General features: G+C 31.3%; 1 protein-coding gene across 1 annotated transcript; it reads right to left on the reverse strand.

Annotated features, from left to right (window-relative positions):
• Positions 1-7,028: 7,028 nt before the first annotated feature.
• Positions 7,029-16,207, reverse strand: LOC134685313 (serine/threonine-protein phosphatase 6 regulatory ankyrin repeat subunit B-like). The gene is made up of 9 exons (XM_063544971.1): positions 16,075-16,207; positions 14,373-14,476; positions 13,716-13,917; positions 13,311-13,475; positions 12,595-12,776; positions 11,764-11,836; positions 10,415-10,579; positions 8,652-8,793; positions 7,029-7,601 (listed from the first exon to the last, which is right to left on the reverse strand). Exons 1-9 carry the CDS (start codon positions 16,118-16,120, stop codon positions 7,427-7,429), a joined length of 1,254 nt encoding a protein of 417 aa, XP_063401041.1. The 5' UTR covers positions 16,121-16,207; the 3' UTR covers positions 7,029-7,426.
• Positions 16,208-19,076: the final 2,869 nt, after the last annotated feature.

The raw sequence follows: 19,076 nt of genomic DNA on the forward strand, positions 1-19,076 counted from the left end.
ACAAAAATTTTAAGTTCATTTGAATACATTCATTCTGTGTCAGAAACCTATGCTGTGTCAACTATTTAATCACAATCCAAATTTAGAGCGGAATCCAGCTTCAATGTTGTGTCCATACTTGCCCCAACCGTTCAGGGTTCAACCTCTGCGGTCGTATAAAGCTACGCCCTGCGGAGCATCTGGTTATCTTTGGCTTAAAAAGTGTCATATGTTAAGAGATATGAAGATTAGCATCTGGAGAGAAATGAAATGACTTGAAATTAATTAGACAGTCCATGTACAGACAGAGAAGAAAACTTATTGCTCTGCAGAATATTTATTACAAGATATGCCATAAGAGAAGAAAAAGAAGCTTTTGCTGATTATATTTTATCCACATATATTGACACAGTGCATTTTTCCCACCATCCGTATGGGCTGAAACTCTATCTACCACAAGACGTAGCAGTAATGGAGCAGAACCATTCCACAGGAATTATAATGAACTGTTTTATTCATTTCATCCTTCAATTTTTGTCTTTTTGGCAATAAAATGAAGTTACAAGCTACTACATACATTAAATTTGGAAAAACCAATGCAACAGCAGTAAGAAGAAAGTATGTTTCAGAAAAAGAAACAATTAGTTGCCATGTTAACTGCTGGTTCCAAAGTCCGAATAAAGGAGAAGGGAATTCATTTTTCTTGTAATTGGCGCAATCATGTTTTATTTTTGGCGCAAATGATACCATGCAATTTTAAAAACAGGTGGCACAAATGTAGCATTGGAGAAAAAATGTTGTGGCACAAAAGGACCCATTTTTGGCGCAGACGGATCTCTCCCTAAATTTATTAGTTTCTTTTTTTTTATTTAATAATTTCCCAAGTTTTAATTGGAAGTAGTAATTTCTGTTTATGATTTACTTATGAAAACTTGCTCAATGTGGATTCCTTCCTGATGATTCTGTATCCTGTAGTCATTGCAATGACACTTGAAACAGCACAATGTAGAATCGACTTGAAGGTCAAGGTTATTCTATATCAACTGGTATCCCTTGAGCACCTTATGATCCAGAATAGTATATCCAATGTTATTTTCATATGCTCACTGAGTCATAAATGTTCAACATAACTGAACAAAATAGGGCTGTCATGTTTTATGAGATAAGGAATCTTTATCTGTGAAAAAAGAGGCAAGAATTCCTTCTTTTTAAATGCAGAAGGAAATTACAGTTATCTCTCCTTGTATGAACAACTTATTTCTGAAAGAATATGAAGCTGGTATAGTTTGTTTGGTCAAAATATTATACCTAGAATAGGTATTTTAGAAAAATATCTTAATATATATCTGATTGCAAATGAGACAACTCTTCACAAGAGACCAAATGACACAGGAATTAACAAATATACATCAGCCTATAGCCTTCAACAATGAGAAAAACAGTTTCCTCATTTAAGTGGATTATCTTTATATATTACATCTATTTAGATATAATAAATTTGATTATCCATTTAAAGATGCTTGTCAAACGGTAATGTCAATACTGTATTTTCGCGGGTACTTTATTTCGCGTTTTATCAATTCAAGTCCTTATTCACTACAATTTATAGTTGCGTTATTTTTCTACTAGCGAGTCGCAAAATAAATCGCTCGCAAAAATAAGTTGGTTTACAATAGTGTTGGTAATGTAATGTCAGATGGCTAATATTTCATGTATATACAGAACAAAGTCAAGTCAGTGCTGATGAATGAGATTTCAAGGAAAATATAACCATAAGAGATTTTGTTTGAATGGTTGGTATTAAATACTCGTTCAATACTTATGTGCTAATTCGTGGCAGTCAGTTTTTATTGGTAAAGGAAGTCGTATAACCAAGAGAATCCCATGACCTTTGATAAGAAAATTGACAAACCTAGTTAATCAAGATTGGAGTCTGGTGAAAAAACCATGACCTTTGATAGGAAAACTGACAAACCTAGTTAATCAAGATTGGAGTCTTGTGAGAAAACCATGACCTTTGATAAGAAAACTGACAAACCTAGTTAATCAAGATTAGAGTCTGGTGAGAAAACCATGACCTTTGATAAGAAAAATTACAAACCTAGTTAATCAAGATTGGAGTCTGGTGAGAAAACCATGACCTTTGATAAGAAAATTGACAAACCTAGTTAATCAAGATTGGAGTCTGGTGAGAAAACCATGACCTTTGATAAGAAAACTGACAAACCTAGTTAATCAAGATTAGAGTCTGGTGAGAAAACCATGACCTTTGATAAGAAAAATGACAAACCTAGTTAATCAAGATTGGAGTCTGGTGAGAAAACCATGACCTTTGATAAGAAAATTGACAAACCTAGTTAATCAAGATTGGAGTCTGGTGAGAAAACCATGACCTTTGATAAGAAAACTGACAAACCTAGTTAATCAAGATTGGAGTCTGGTGAGAAAACCATGACCTTTGATAAGAAAACTGACAAACCTAGTTAATCAAGATTGGAGTCTGGTGATAAAACCATGACCTTTGATAAGAAAACTGACAAACCTAGATAATCAAGATTGGAGTCTGTTGAGAAAACCATGACCTTTGATAAGAAAACTGACAAACCTAGTTAATCAAGATTGGAGTCTGTTGAGAAAACCATGACCTTTGATAAGAAAACTGACAAACCTAGTTAATCAAGATTGGAGTCTGGTGAGAAAACCATGACCTTTGATAAGAAAACTGACAAACCTAGTTAATCAAGATTGGAGTCTGGTGAGAAAACCATGACCTTTGATAAGAAAACTGACAAACCTAGTTAATCAAGATTGGAGTCTGGTGAGAAAACCATGACCTTTGATAAGAAAACTGACAAACCTAGTTAATCAAGATTGGAGTCTGGTGAGAAAACCATGACCTTTGATAAGAAAACTGACAAACCTAGTTAATCAAGATTGGAGTCTGTTGAGAAAACCATGACCTTTGATAAGAAAACTGACAAACCTAGTTAATCAAGATTAGAGTCTGTTGAGAAAACCATGACCTTTGATAAGAAAATTGACAAACCTAGTTAATCAAGATTGGAGTCTGGTGAGAAAACCATGACCTTTGATAAGAAAACTGACAAACCTAGTTAATCAAGATTAGAGTCTGGTGAGAAAACCATGACCTTTGATAAGAAAAATGACAAACCTAGTTAATCAAGATTGGAGTCTGGTGAGAAAACCATGACCTTTGATAAGAAAATTGACAAACCTAGTTAATCAAGATTGGAGTCTGGTGAGAAAACCATGACCTTTGATAAGAAAACTGACAAACCTAGTTAATCAAGATTGGAGTCTGGTGAGAAAACCATGACCTTTGATAAGAAAACTGACAAACCTAGTTAATCAAGATTGGAGTCTGGTGATAAAACCATGACCTTTGATAAGAAAACTGACAAACCTAGTTAATCAAGATTGGAGTCTGTTGAGAAAACCATGACCTTTGATAAGAAAACTGACAAACCTAGTTAATCAAGATTGGAGTCTGTTGAGAAAACCATGACCTTTGATAAGAAAACTGACAAACCTAGTTAATCAAGATTGGAGTCTGGTGAGAAAACCATGACCTTTGATAAGAAAACTGACAAACCTAGTTAATCAAGATTGGAGTCTGGTGAGAAAACCATGACCTTTGATAAGAAAACTGACAAACCTAGTTAATCAAGATTGGAGTCTGGTGATAAAACCATGACCTTTGATAAGAAAACTGACAAACCTAGTTAATCAAGATTGGAGTCTGTTGAGAAAACCATGACCTTTGATAAGAAAACTGACAAACCTAGTTAATCAAGATTGGAGTCTGTTGAGAAAACCATGACCTTTGATAAGAAAACTGACAAACCTAGTTAATCAAGATTGGAGTCTGGTGAGAAAACCATGACCTTTGATAAGAAAACTGACAAACCTAGTTAATCAAGATTGGAGTCTGTTGAGAAAACCATGACCTTTGATAAGAAAACTGACAAACCTAGTTAATCAAGATTAGAGTCTGTTGAGAAAACCATGACCTTTGATAAGAAAACTGACAAACCTAGTTAATCAAGATTGGAGTCTGTTGAGAAAACCATGACCTTTGATAAGAAAACTGACAAACCTAGTTAATCAAGATTGGAGTCTGGTGAGAAAACCATGACCTTTGATAAGAAAACTGACAAACCTAGTTAATCAAGATTGGAGTCTGGTGATAAAACCATGACCTTTGATAAGAAAACTGACAAACCTAGTTAATCAAGATTAGAGTCTGGTGAGAAAATCATGACCTTTGATAAGAAAACTGACAAACCTAGTTAATCAAGATTGGAGTCTGGTGATAAAACCATGACCTTTGATAAGAAAACTGACAAACCTAGTTAATCAAGATTAGAGTCTGGTGAGAAAATCATGACCTTTGATAAGAAAACTGACAAACCTAGTTAATCAAGATTGGAGTCTGGTGAGAAAACCATGACCTTTGATAAGAAAACTGACAAACCTAGTTAATCAAGATTGGAGTCTGTTGAGAAAACCATGACCTTTGATAAGAAAACTGACAAACCTAGTTAATCAAGATTGGAGTCTGGTGAGAAAACCATGACCTTTGATAAGAAAACTGACAAACCTAGTTAATCAAGATTGGAGTCTGGTGCACATGCCCTGAGTGGGATTCAAGCTCATAACCTTAGTGTTGACAGACTAGTGATACAGTAGTTTGAACGCTTTGACCACTCAGCCACCAAAGCTCCTCCATGATCTAGTTCGGAAGTTAAGTTATAAAAATCTAAAATTTCAGGTCAACATGCCAATTTATCATTATAAATGTGCCTATATAGTGACTGTAACAAAAGTAGATGCTTTCACACAAATGTTTAAATTTATTTCAAAATATCCAAAATTTTCTCCTAAAAAAACATTAAATATTGACAAGTGAAATAATGATCTCTTGAATTGAATTGAATTCCAAAAATAAAGCAGGCAAAAAGCAGTAAAATTCTGAAATAAGGCTAAACTAACTAAAGTAATCAGTTAAATTGGATATTTCCTATTTTCAGACAGATGTATGCACTTGAATCCCACGTGTAATCATACGTTTTTTGATTGAGTTAAGTCTGCTAATTGATATTTTATCGTATGTTTTTATATGTTGTGATGTTATGCTATTGTTTCAGAAAAAGGGAGAAGGTTTGGGCCCATTAAAACGTTTAATCCCGCTGCAAATGTTTGCACCTGTCCTAAGTCACGAATCTGATGTACAGTAGTTGTCGTTTGTTTATGTAATATATACGTGTTTCTCGTTTCTCGTTTTGTTTATATAGATTAGACCGTTGGTTTTCCCGTTTGAATGGTTTTACACTAGTAATTTTGGGGCCCTTTATAGCTTGTTGTTCGGTGTGAGCCAAGGCTCCGTGTTGAAGGCCGTACTTTAACCTATAATGGTTTAATTTTTAAATTGTTATTTGGATGGAGAGTTGTCTCATTGGCACTCACACCACATCTTCCTATATCTACTTATATTAGTGCTGAGATTTTTCAGGAGAGCTGGAATATAGTTCTGTTTCTCTGACATTTTTGTATCATCAAACAAAAAATAAAGATAACTTCTTCAACTAGATATTGATGGGGGAAATCATGTTTCCATTACAAAACACAAGCCTATATTATATAACCCAGCTCAAGAGATTATAAATAAACACAAAAAATTATATGTAATAAAAATATTTTATTAAAAAATACAACAACAAAGTGATCAACAATTACAAAATATATTTTTAGAGTCATATGCAGACACAAAAATATGCATAGTCAACATAAAATTTTAAATTGACTTCAGGGGAAATAGTTTGAAAGATAATCTCAAAATTGTTGTGTTCAGCATGATTCAAAGAACCAGTGCTGTTTCTAGTAATTTCCTCAAAAGACTTTCAGAAATTGAAGTTTTGAATTTTAAATGAATAATGATGGTATTTTAACATGTCAATGATTTTATTTTGCTTAAAAGGAAAAAAGAGAGTTGAAAGCAACCTGGCATAAAGCTGTCTATTCATTTTATATATCAAACATCTCCTTCCGTTCATACAAATAAAGACATGCTTTATTAATCAATTTCAAAAAGGAAGTTCGCATAGCTGATAATTTCTATAAAAGTTATATATATAAAATGATCGACAATGAGACAACTATAAACAAGTGACCGATTGACATGGTTGTAAACAAATATTTTGTTTACTAAATAGTAATTAAAAAAAAAAAAGTCAGCAGTTGTATAAAAATATAAAATGTCATTGATTAATTAAAACAAAAATTATCACATTTGTTTAAGATAATAAATAATCTTGACAATAAAATAATAAAATTATCACATTTATATCAAATAACAGATAATAATGAATACAAATCTTGATAATATGGTTAAAAAATAATTATGAATTTATCTGGACAATGTGATTTTTTTTATGACAAATAGAGTGGGGTGCTCATTTTCGCCATATCTTTCAATGTTTTCTTCAGTTTATGTTCAGGTCTTCATGTTTTTGAAGTATACTGATATTTCTATATGAAGATAACTTCAAATGCAAAATATTCTTAGCTTGAAAACGTGTTTGTTTTGAGTAAAATCATCTGAAAAGTTGGATTAAAGGGTGTTTGAAATTTCCTAATTTTTTGTCAAGGGGGGACACATATTCGCCGTTTTTACATATCTATTTAAAACCAAATAACTTCAGCTTTAAATAATATTTATCAAATAAAATTCATTATAGACGAATAGCAGACATTTGAAAGGTGTAAAAAACTGAAATTTAGGGCAATCAGTCAGAGAATTACTAAGGAATGCTTCTTTGAAATCGTTTTTGTCATTCAGGAAATTGTGTGAAAATCGTTGTCCATTTTTCGGTCCTTTGCCGTAAGTGCCAAAATTTAGTCTCATTTTCAAAAATAATCATATTTGTTATAAAAATATAATTCAACAGCATATTTATTCCATTTCAACCATCCTTTGAAGGTTTTACACCTCAAAATCATAAAACGGCGAAATTGTGTCCATGGCGAAAATGAGCGCCACACTCTAGTAAGGTTCCTCCATGAAGTTAAACAATTTACCACATTGTACTGTGAACATTCACAACAAATTGTGATCAACACTCATTAACATGCAAAATGTACACAAAATAGTCACTATATTATCGTTTTCTAGGTACAGATAACAGGAATTAATAGATTTCAGTAGATAGACAGTCAATATTACAGCAATGATGATCTCTCCTTTCATTCTAGGTACAAATAACAGAAACTAATTGATTAATAGTATATTATTTCCTTTTATAAGTAGACACTTGCAACATGCCAGTAAACTATTTTTCTTCATATTCTGTTTTGAATCATGCATGCTATAAAAAGGATGTCTAAAGATGAAGTTTTGGAGCCTGTGGAAAGATGTATGAATCATAGGTTAAAATCTTATGGCATCCTCTGTTGATTTATAAGCGAACACATCAAGTGGATCTAAAAATTCTCCAAAATACTTGGCTCCCACATCACGTTCTGGACCTGTCTTTTTTGGTAGCAACTTCTCTAATCTTTTCTCCCTTTTCTTTAAGTTGATCTGTAGCTGTGTAGGTTCTCTCCTAATTAATAGAAAATATTGTTTTAACTTGAAATAATAAATAAAAGAACTTATATAGGAACATTTAAATAAAATGCACTATTTGAAAAATCATAAGATAATTGTACAATTCCTTCCATCCTAAAAATGATTAAATATAATAAAATACTGCTGAAGCTCATATACTGGCCTTTTTCATCAAAACAAATGGTTGATTTTCCTATTTGACGAAACAAATTAAAACATGCCATACTAAGAATTTGAATAAAATACCCTTATAAGATTGAATCAAGCGAGAGCATTAGGCTAAAAGAAATTCAAATTGTTCAGAAAACAACAGATTCCTAAGTCTTGACGTCAGTGTAACAAGTTAAATAAGGCTAATTTATGAAAGATTTGTACACTTAGACCTCCAACATGGCAACTAAACTAATGGGAAGTAACTCTTGCACAAATTGTATCAATCAAATAAAATTGAGAATTGAAATGGGGAATGTGTCAAAGAGACAACAACCCGACCAAAATAAAAAAACACAACAGCAGAAGGTCACCAACAGGTCTTCAATGTAGCGAGAAATTCCTGCACCCGGAGGCGTCCTTCAGCTGGCCCCTAAACAAATATATACTAGTTCAGTGATAATGAACGCCATACTATTTTCCAAATTGTACACAAGAAACTAAAATTTAAATAATACAAGACTAACAAAGGCCAGAGGCTCCTGACTTGGGACAGGCGCAAAAATGCGGCGGGGTTAAACATGTTTGTGAGATCTCAACCCTCCCCCTATACCTCTAACCAATGTAGAAAAGTAAAAGCATAACAATACGCACATTAAAATTCAGTTCAAGAGAAGTCCGAGTCTGATGTCAGAAGATGTAACCAAAGAAAATAAACAAATGACAATAATGCATAAATAACAACAGACTACTAGCAGTTAACTGACATGCCAGCTCCAGACTAACATATTTTGAAGATATATTCAAGAAATCAACCAAAATTGATATGCCATTAATAATAATTAAAACACAATATATGAGAGAACACGTAAGTATACTGCATTTTAACACTTACTCTTGGTTTGGAACAGGATTTTTATAGGCTACAGATTTTGCTGTGGTCAGTTGTCTCTCTACTGGAGCCAGAGGATGTGATCTATCCCATTCTACTTTCTTATGTTTCTTATAACAGGTATCACAGGGCTTCTCTCTTGTCACTGGACAAAAATAGATAAAATTACAACTTACAATGCTTGCTTGAACATGCATATGAAGGATCATTTGTGGATTCTATACAGTACTTTACCTGGAAATATTAAAATGTATCGCTTCATTTGTAACTGTCGTAATTAATGATTATATCAGGAACTTTTTATTATAAACAATTTCTTTTTTTTTAATTTTTATTATTTATAACTTCCAATTTACAACATAATATACACAAATATAATAGCAATATATAATATATAAATCTATAGATATTATCTAATCAATACAACTGTCTATTAGGAAGCATTTTTTTTTTTTTTTTTTTTTTTAATACAAATATAAGATATAGAGTAAAGCAGTTTGAACACCGGAGAGAGAGAGGGAGAGAGAGAGAGAGAGAGAGAAAGAGAAAGAGAGTGAGAGAGAATAGTGTGATGAGTTTTCAATATAATTCATCTAGAAATTGAATTCTATTTTAGTATAGTAAATACAGCATTTTCATTTATAACATGTATAATATTGAATGTAAAGTATATACATTTTTGTATTTAACTAAGTAATATATCAAAAACATTCCATTCTCTGAAAAAATGATGTTCACATTTGTTTTTCATAGCAATATTTTTTTCCATTGCATACACATATTTAATCTTTTTTTTACTGAGTTTAATGTAAGATTTTTTTTAAAACATCTAGAATTATAAATATATTGCTTTATGGTAAGAAAAATAGTATTTTCTGCATTGCCTTTTGATATTTTTGCAGAGTTACCAAACAAAAAAACTTCTTGTGTAAAAAGTACACTAATTCCATTGGTCAGAAACCAATTTTCAATCTTTTATAATAATAATTGTGTATGTTCACATTCCCAAAATAAATGTTCTAATGTTTCAATTTCTCTATTACAAAAAGTACAATTTGGATTATCATAAATCTTAATTTTATAAAGAAATTTGTTTGTAGCTAAGATTCGATGATTGAATCTATACTGTAGCCACTGTAACTTAGTATTATTTGTGACAACAAATGGCAGTTTATAAATTTTTTTCCAATGATTTTGATCAAAGCCAAAAATTTCAGTCCATTTTAACTGACTAGTGGGAACACTTCCATTTTTATTTAAAACAATATACATATCTTTAGATCCTTTTGAACTTTTTATAAACAATTTCTTAGTGTCAAACGTTTATTTTGGATTCCCCTTTGCTTTCTTTTATTCCAAAGGGGAAGGGGTGTAGGGGAAGGTTTTTAAATGATTTTCTGAGCTCAAGTTTTGTTTTGTATTTTGCTGAAAGTTATGTTTTATCCAATTTGCCTGTCTCAATGTAATTATTTCTTTGTATCAAAGTGCAAATGAAATTAGGTTCATTTGCTTTCATTCAAGTCATCCTGAGATAAGACATAAGCAATGGAAAGTTGGCAATTATACCACATCTCCTTATTTGCATTTTAGAACAAAATTGCCCAACAGAATAAATATTTAGGAAAAACAACGTTACAAGATACTGTTCTAATTATAGAATCTCAAAATAAGCTATATAGATATTTTTTCTTAATTATATTTTTAGTCGATAACCCATTTCAGACAATTTTTTATCCCGAAATTCCTGCACATTAATTATATCTTACATGCTTTCTCCATAAGTAACGGATGGCCAGATTTTTTAGCAGAATCCAGGGGTGTGTCTCCTTTTATGTTCTGTATGTCTATTTCACCTCCATGAAATATGTAACAACTTAAACATTCAGGTTTTCCTCCTTCACAGGCATAGTGACCAGGTGTATTACCAAAATCTATAAGAAAAATAATCAAAATTAATAAAATATTGCTATTTGTAATTTTGGCACACTTAAAACATTTGATCAAATTGAATTAAAATAGGGACGAAAGATACCAAAGGGACAGTCAAACTCGTAAATCTAAAACAAACTGACAACGCATAATGGCTAAAAATGAAAAAGACAAACAGAAAAACAATAGTACACATGACACAACATAGAAAACTAAAGAATAATCAACACGAACCCCACCAAAAACTAGGGGTGATCTCAGGTGCTCCAAAAGGGTAAGCAGATCCTGCTCCACATGCGGCAACCGTCGTGTTGCTTATGTGATTACAAATCCGGTAAATAGTCTAATTCGGTAGGTCAAATTTATGAAAGGGAAGGGGATTGTAGTTACGACGTAAGGAACATATCCGATATCATTTGTGAAACGGTTATTCCATAACGGTCAACCAACTTGTGATGGCGTCCGTAAAATTTACGAAGGGATGATTTCAACTTCACCATTTGGAACTCTTGGTTTAGTAGCTTCCTTGTGAGCAGTAACCCTCAATTAAGTTTTAGCTCACTGCTTTCACATTTTGTGTGTTGTTTTTTTTTTATCATAACAACCCCAAATACCTGTGGTATCCACTCTAGCACTAAAGATTTACCTGAAGTTTGGGTTCACAGCTGTTTGTAAAAATTTTAAAAGTAACTTTTATTACTATATAATATTATTTACAACCTTTTAAAAAATTTAAGCTGAGAGAAATGAAAACACTTCCAATATTTACATAACGTATATTGTCATGAAAGTGATCAGATAAAGAAGAGGGGAAAATCCAAATGAATTGACGAAAGTCGCTACTATTTGATCAAATTTTGTAAATGTTTTTATGCAATAGACTTAAAGGATGGCAATTGAATATTTATTATTGTTTAAACATCTCAATAGGATGGATTTTCTTGCTACGGCAAAAGTGACAAAATCTAGCGAGTTGCAATGACAAATGATAATCTGTTTATCGCAATTTTACCTATGATGACATTGTTAATTTCATTGACAACAGCATGCGGGCCCTTAGTCTCTAGTGATTATTTTCATATCACTCTACTTTTCTGAGAAAGGAAATAATAAGTCAGTAAGATCAATGAAAAATATTGTAAAATAGCGATAATGGTAGTTACTTTTGATCACTATGAATACTTACGATCTTGCTGATTTGGGTTTGCTCCTTTATCAAACAACCAATGAACAACATCTAATGCTCCAAACTGGGCTGCCTGTAAAAAATGTAAAAGATACATATTTCTTAAACTACAATGTACAATAACCTCAACATAAATATATATGAAATGTGGACATATATATGCAGTTTTAACTCACTTCATATAATGTAATACAAATTGCATGAGAGTTACTTCCCATATTAACATAATTAATTCTTACGGTGATCCTGTGCTGGGAAAATGGTGGATGCCTTCCCACCTCAAACAAATTATCAAAATCTAACTGATTATTGCATATAAGTGGTTTTCATCCTTGGTAGAATATGCAAAAAAAATGTTTGCCACTAAACAATCAATGAACAGATAACCTTATTAATACAAGACCATAAGTAAATACCATATGTGGCACACTTTTCCCTTCAGATTATATTTAGCATGGTCCATTCTTTATTTTTTATTGATTTTAAATAAGAACATGCATAGTCAGGAATATGAAAGTTTTTGTGCTTTTAATTTTGTCATTTGATACTGGAATTTCGGGTTTGAATTTTTGTTGTTGGGAGTTTAAGTATTTTTGTTAATTTACATATGTGTGCCATATACTTTTAATACCATCAGATTGTGCATCTTTTGTCAATGTTAACTGTTTGTTAAATTTAGCTATGTGATTTAAGCCAGACTGTTCTCTGTTTATCTGACTTAAATCAGATATGCGAGACTTTGGTGGATAGTTGTCTCATTTGCAATCACACCACATCTTCCTATTTTTGTATTTCATCATTAGGTTGTATTTATTTAAATGTTTGACTTACCACATGTGCAAGACTTTTTCCATCAGATTGTGTAGCCTCTAATGGTGTTCCCTGCTTAACTAAGAACCGTAAGCAGTCTACTTTGTTATGTTTAGCAGCATGGTGGGCTGGCAAGTATCCGTTATTATCTGCTATAGTGATATCACAATCTCTCTGGACTAATAAAATCACTGAGTCCAAGGCTAGAAACGAAAAGAATAAATCTCTGACAAAATGTTTTGCAAAAAGAACATTCTGATGACTAAATTATTTGTTAATTTCTAAATATCATGAATATTATGAATTGTGTATAACAGTCCTTTAATAAAAACATTATTTGTTAAGCAGGTCACAAACTGTTTAATCTTTTAATCAGATTTTATGACTAATTCATTTTCTATTTTTTTTTTAAATCTAGCCATACATATATTAAATGGGTCTACATTAATTGAAATAAGAAATAAATTTCCCTTAATGTTTTGCTTTCTACCAACATATGATTAGTTACTCCCTTATATATGTAAAACTCTCAATAATCTCGAAATATTAGAAAAGAAATATAAGATATACTTGGTTAGCCTTTACCTTTTAAGTTAATTGTAAGTCCAATAAGTCTTGAAGGACAATAAACCCATCAAAAAGTATAGAGATTAAATAACATATCCATATTGTCTATGACATTTCTGAAAGCATATGGCATGACTTTTTTTGTATATGAAATGTCAATTAATACATACCACCATGTTGGGCAGCATAATGTACTGGAGTTTTATCTAGATGACAACGACAATCTAAGTCTACTCTCTGATCAAATAAATACTGTAGAATCTTTTTATGGTTTCTCATGGAAGCATAGTGGGCTATTTGTCTACCCTTCCTATCTTCTGATACTAAACTACCCCCTACAAAATAGTTTAAATTTCTTATATTTACAAACAGATTGAAATGTTATTCATAGAAAAAAAAATGTAGTCTTGATAAACATAATTTAAATGTTTGATAACTTAGGTGTATTATCAAGGAATTGATAATTTAACAGATTTAAAAGAAAAAATGTATCATGAAATGTCACATGTATTAAACAATTTCATAAAAAATCTTCAAAATTTCAATCATTATATTTTAACAACAGCTATTTTTACCTCTGTCCTGTAAAATTTTTATACATCCAAGTTCTCCATTAAAAGCTGCCACATGCCCTGGTGTCATTCCATCCCTGTCCCTAATATTGACCTCTGCTGTGTAGTCTAACAAGAGTTTTAAGCAGTCTTTATATCCTCCAACTACCACATCATGAAGAGCTGTTCTACCATTTACACTCTTATCTAAAGGATTACCTCCTGCCTGAAATAATGGGATATCAAATAAATTCTCACTGGTAGAAGATCCTTGGTTTTGATTAGACATATTGTGGAATGATTTTTTTTTGTGGATACCAATTTGATTTATAAGAGGAAAAATTTAACAAGTGGGGCAACTTGTCATGGATAAGACTTTTCAGGACTCAGGAATATGATAGTTGGTTTCCATATAGTACGTTTGATGTGTTTAAGCTTTTTCTTTTGCCATTTAATTTATTAACAATACAGTTTCTGAAATTTCCTTGGAGTTTGGTATGTTTGTTACAAATGTATATGCATGGTCCATGATGGTTATAATAGTTTTGCCTTGGATGATAAGTTATAACTTGTGTTTTTCTTTAGCCAATATCAATGATTTGGTCTTAATTCTTTGATTTAAAGACAGTTGCTTATTTGATATTCACATGATATGCATCATGCATGATGTAAAATTCTTACTTTAAGTTGTTTTTCAACCTCTTCTAACTGCCCATATGTACATGCTAAACCAAGTGGTGATTTGCCCATAGCATTTGGTCTGTCATCATCATCTTGTGGATCTCCTTTAAATGTTAAAAAGTAAAAATATACAGGTTAACTAAGTCATAATTTAAACTGTAGAAGAAAAAGTTCTGTGCTGTTTGAACCCCCTGTACATAATACTGGTATGGTGTGTACATATATTTTGCAGGACATGATTACATTTTAAAATTGGGTGCATGCATTGACAGACCTTGTTCCACATATGTTTACCTGTGTACCCGAAACCTTGATAGTAGTGGAACAAATATAAAAAAAAATACAGGAGATTGGAAAGGGTAACAGGTCATTCCGGCCCCAAATCAATCCAGCTCAATTTGAGTCTATCCGGCCCAGATCGATCCTGTCCCAAGTCTATCCAGCCCTATAATATTATATGAATAAAATGTATTGATTTTGGAGTTTCCATGATAACTTTAAATGTCATGGTGTTCTAATTGTTTTATACTCATCGCAAGAAAATATTTTTCAAAGGCCTTTTTGAATTATTTTACCAATTCAATTCAATTCAAAGTTTAACACCATGCGGTGACCGTCATATGACGGGCGTACCCAAATAAACGTTATTTGGCTCCAATTGCGTTCCATACCTTTAGAAGTCCACTTTATGATACGTATTTTAAAAGTTATGTTCCGTCAACCTGATGCTATCAATATTCATGTTTCTCATGAATAAGAAGCATTTTGAGCACAAATACGGACTTGGAAAATTGAAATTGGCTAAAACTTGGCTTTCTGGAGGGGTGGGCTTCACATTTGTATCTTACACAGGAAGTTCAGAGGCATAAAACTTGCAAAAATAGTGCAAACCCATATATAACTAATGATCGTTTTTATTATTGAAAAATGCATACATGTAGGAAACGACTACTTCCGGTTTTGGGTCCATTTGAAGTCAAAAATTGGCAAAAATCGTGAAAATCAGTATTTTTGGTCCAAATGACCTTCTGTAGACCGCTGAAACAAGATCAGATTCACTCCGACCTAACAACTGTTGGGGTCAATTTGTTAACAAGGGTCCACTCTACATGCAGGCTACAGATGGATACCTCTACCAGCATCCCTGGGTCTTCTGGGTCAAGAGAAAAGATGAAAAATCAGCAAAATTGAAGCTTTTTGCATCTGATGACCCACTTTTATTTATTGTACACCTTTTACATTAAAAATAAAAATCATAAACATTTATAAATTACAATTATGTATCTTCATTTTTATTCCTTGTAAATATATTTTTTATTGGGACCAGATCAACTTTACATATGGGATTGATCGACATGGGTCAGGATCAACTTGGGCCATTCGACCCGAAAGCATTGGAAAGTTCTCAAAATTTACATGTACATAAATGCATTTTTTTAAGCTTAGGAAAGTCATGCAAACTTTATTGTACTCTGATGTTCATAGTTGGTCTGAACTGAAAGAATAGATATGTGGTGTAAATACAGTCATTTTGTAAATTTCTTGTGATGAACCATAAAAAAAAAAAGTTTTTATTATCCTCTTAGTACTCCTTTTTGAATTCTAACAGGTCTCAAGCGCATAACAAATTTATTTTCGAATGTCTGCCATGTGATCATAACAAACATATAGTCATATTTTAAGCTAAAATATACAAACTTACCGTTTTTATACGTGCTGAACGTAAAAGCACTTGCTTTAGTCGCCATATTGTTTACATCCCTAAGGAGACCGGTTTATGGTATTTTGATTTATGAACTTATTTAGCCTAAATTTTTAGTATCTCCGATTAAAGTTGTCCTTAGAATAACTTTCAATAAAGATACTGACAGAAGACATTTAATGTTGATTTATAAATGCATAATAAAAAGTTCAAGTATGTTGCAAAATTTTAATAGTTTAGTTAATAACCAAAAATACAAATTGTAGTAGATAAACTACAACGAACAGAAATAAGTTTTATTTTTTTGTGGGAGTTTGTTCCTGACAGTAGGTTTAACATAGAGGAGATTTTTTTTTAAATTTTAATGCAAAGAATGAATATACAAAATCAAAAGTATACAATATGAAGAATGAAATTAGCTATTTTAAACATGAAAAATTATATCATATTAATTAAAGGTATCATTATGAATTTTTATTTGCACAGTTAGTTATTTTTAGCTTGCATTGACCTGTTCTGTTCATATTAATTTTATTTTTCACAGCAAAAAAGAAACAAAGCCATTGACCCTTCATATACGGCCAAAATCTGCTATAATATTTTACTGAAAAAAAATGTTGTTTTATGTTATTCTTAACATTTGTATACTTTTAATTTGTTTTATGTTTTGTGTTTTATGTATGTATATATATATATGTACATGTATATACCATTTTTTTTATAGTCTCTCATAACTCTTTTTAGAGTGGCTCTAAAGTGTTTTATATTGTAATATTTAAAATGTAATATTATGTTAACGTTTTAGAAGAGGTGAGACTCAAATAAAATATTGTCTTGTCTTGTCTTGTCTATTAAAGTTTCCTCTTGATAAAATTGGAATAATTAAATTAACATGTAACTGTTTAAACAAAATTCTATGGAAAATGTTTTTTTTTTTTAAATATTCTGATCCTTTTGAAATGATAAAAAAAATAATCTGATCAATCAGTTAAGTTGAAAAAATAAATATTTTTTTTCTTGCTAAGAAATAAAACCATAACCCCCACTTGAAGTTAATTGGTTATTCCCTAAGCAAATAAATCCCTGAATTCTTAAAAAAAAAATTAAAAGATACAACTCAAAAGACAAGCTCACATTTTGGATATCTACCGTAACTTAAAATATTGATGAATGCATCATTGGCTTTTCAAAGTTTTGGTGTTTATGGGCACTTTTTATGATTTTATTTTTTTTAAATTTACCAAATCAGTATGTACATCGATTTACTACAGGACTATAAATGCCATTACTAGTAAACAATCCTCTCAAAATTCAGTGCTAGATTCAACACTGTGAGGCCTGGCAGAATTTTGACAACAACTTGCTGTGGATCACTTTTAAGTAACTTCCTGTTGCAGCAAACATATTTTGTCATGGCCATTTATAGCCAACTATATGGTTGAGTGTTTTGCTCATTATTGAAGTTTGTTCTGCTTTAAAAAATATCAACTTCATTTAAACCATGTTGGATAGCTGTCTCATTAGCAATCATATTGGCATACTAAATCTACTAATGGTACATATTTTGACCCTGCTTTCAAAGAAATAGCCATCTTTTATGTCCATGTTCATATTGTTATAGTTATACTGCTGAAAGCTGCATGTTGCAGGTTTTTTTTTCATTATGGATTTAACTTTTAAAACAAATGGTAAATGATGTCTAGATTTGTGCACACCTTAAACTTGTTTAACCCAACAACATTATGTGCTGTAGTACCAAATCCACTATTATGACAAAGTGGTTTGTGTGTCTGTTGGCAATGGTCAGTCCAATATATTTAGTTATTTCTGTTGTCATTATTATGTAATGTTTACACTTATCAGACGATGTGAATAAAATGATAGATTTCAATTTTCAAAACTTAAGGTTTCAACTTCCTTAAATATGATGGATATTGTCCCTATTATAATAATAAATAATTCATGTACATGATGGTATCTTTACTTTTCAAATTTCTTTTCGCAACAGGCATACCTATTCCTCGAGCTGTCTTACTTTAAACTATCCATACTTTTTCTTCTTTGTTTAATTAACAAACTAAAGCATATATGAATTTTCAAATCTTTATTTATAAATAATCTTCATAAAATCTTTAACAATCAATAACTTACAAATAAATATATAGTAAGAATAATTACATACAACACCGGTACCTGAATGTCCAATAATTTTTTAACAAATAATTATTCAGGAGATTTTCACTAATTCAATCAGAAAGACAAACAAAAATGCAAAAGCAAGATTTCTTAAAAATTGACTTTTAAAGAGGAATAATTTTATTTAGGTTGTAATGTACATCTTTTGATTGGCTGACGTTATTTTTTAATCAGCCCATAGACATAATTTAGTCATGTGACCTTGATGTCATCAACGTTTTTCATGGTTTTCTATGGTTTAAAATGGAATATAGAATTAAATTATAAGAAATGACTGTATTTTTTTTTCTGTCTATTCGAACTAACATAAAAACATGTGGTGCACACTGTTAAATAACCCGCTACGCAAGTTATTCAGTGTGCACCACATTTTTTATGTTATGTCTTCAGAGACAGAAAAAATATTACAGTCATTCCTTAAATATATCACTGGTAGATAGAATATATCATATTATTGTAAAAACAATTTATACACATCTGATAATAAACCTGAGACTAATAAACCGAACTGTAGTGGTGTAAATGGGACACATGGCGCTAATGGGAGATGTAAGTAATGGTGTCTTTTAGGAAACTTAACAAATAATTTTAAAAATTTGCTTTATTGAAAACCATCTTAGATTTTAAATTGGCTCCAAAATCATAACATGTAATGAAAAAAGTCATCATTTCATCATCATCTTTCATGTTGACATTGTCAAAGAGTAGGTAGAAATAACATGATTCTGCAATAGAAGTGGAGAAAAAAACTTATAAGAACCTATCAGGGGTATCATATGAAAAATGAAAATTAGGTTGCCTCAATA

This window comes from Mytilus trossulus, chromosome 9 (genome assembly GCF_036588685.1).
Source record: "Mytilus trossulus isolate FHL-02 chromosome 9, PNRI_Mtr1.1.1.hap1, whole genome shotgun sequence".
NCBI lineage: Eukaryota > Metazoa > Mollusca > Bivalvia > Mytilida > Mytilidae > Mytilus > Mytilus trossulus.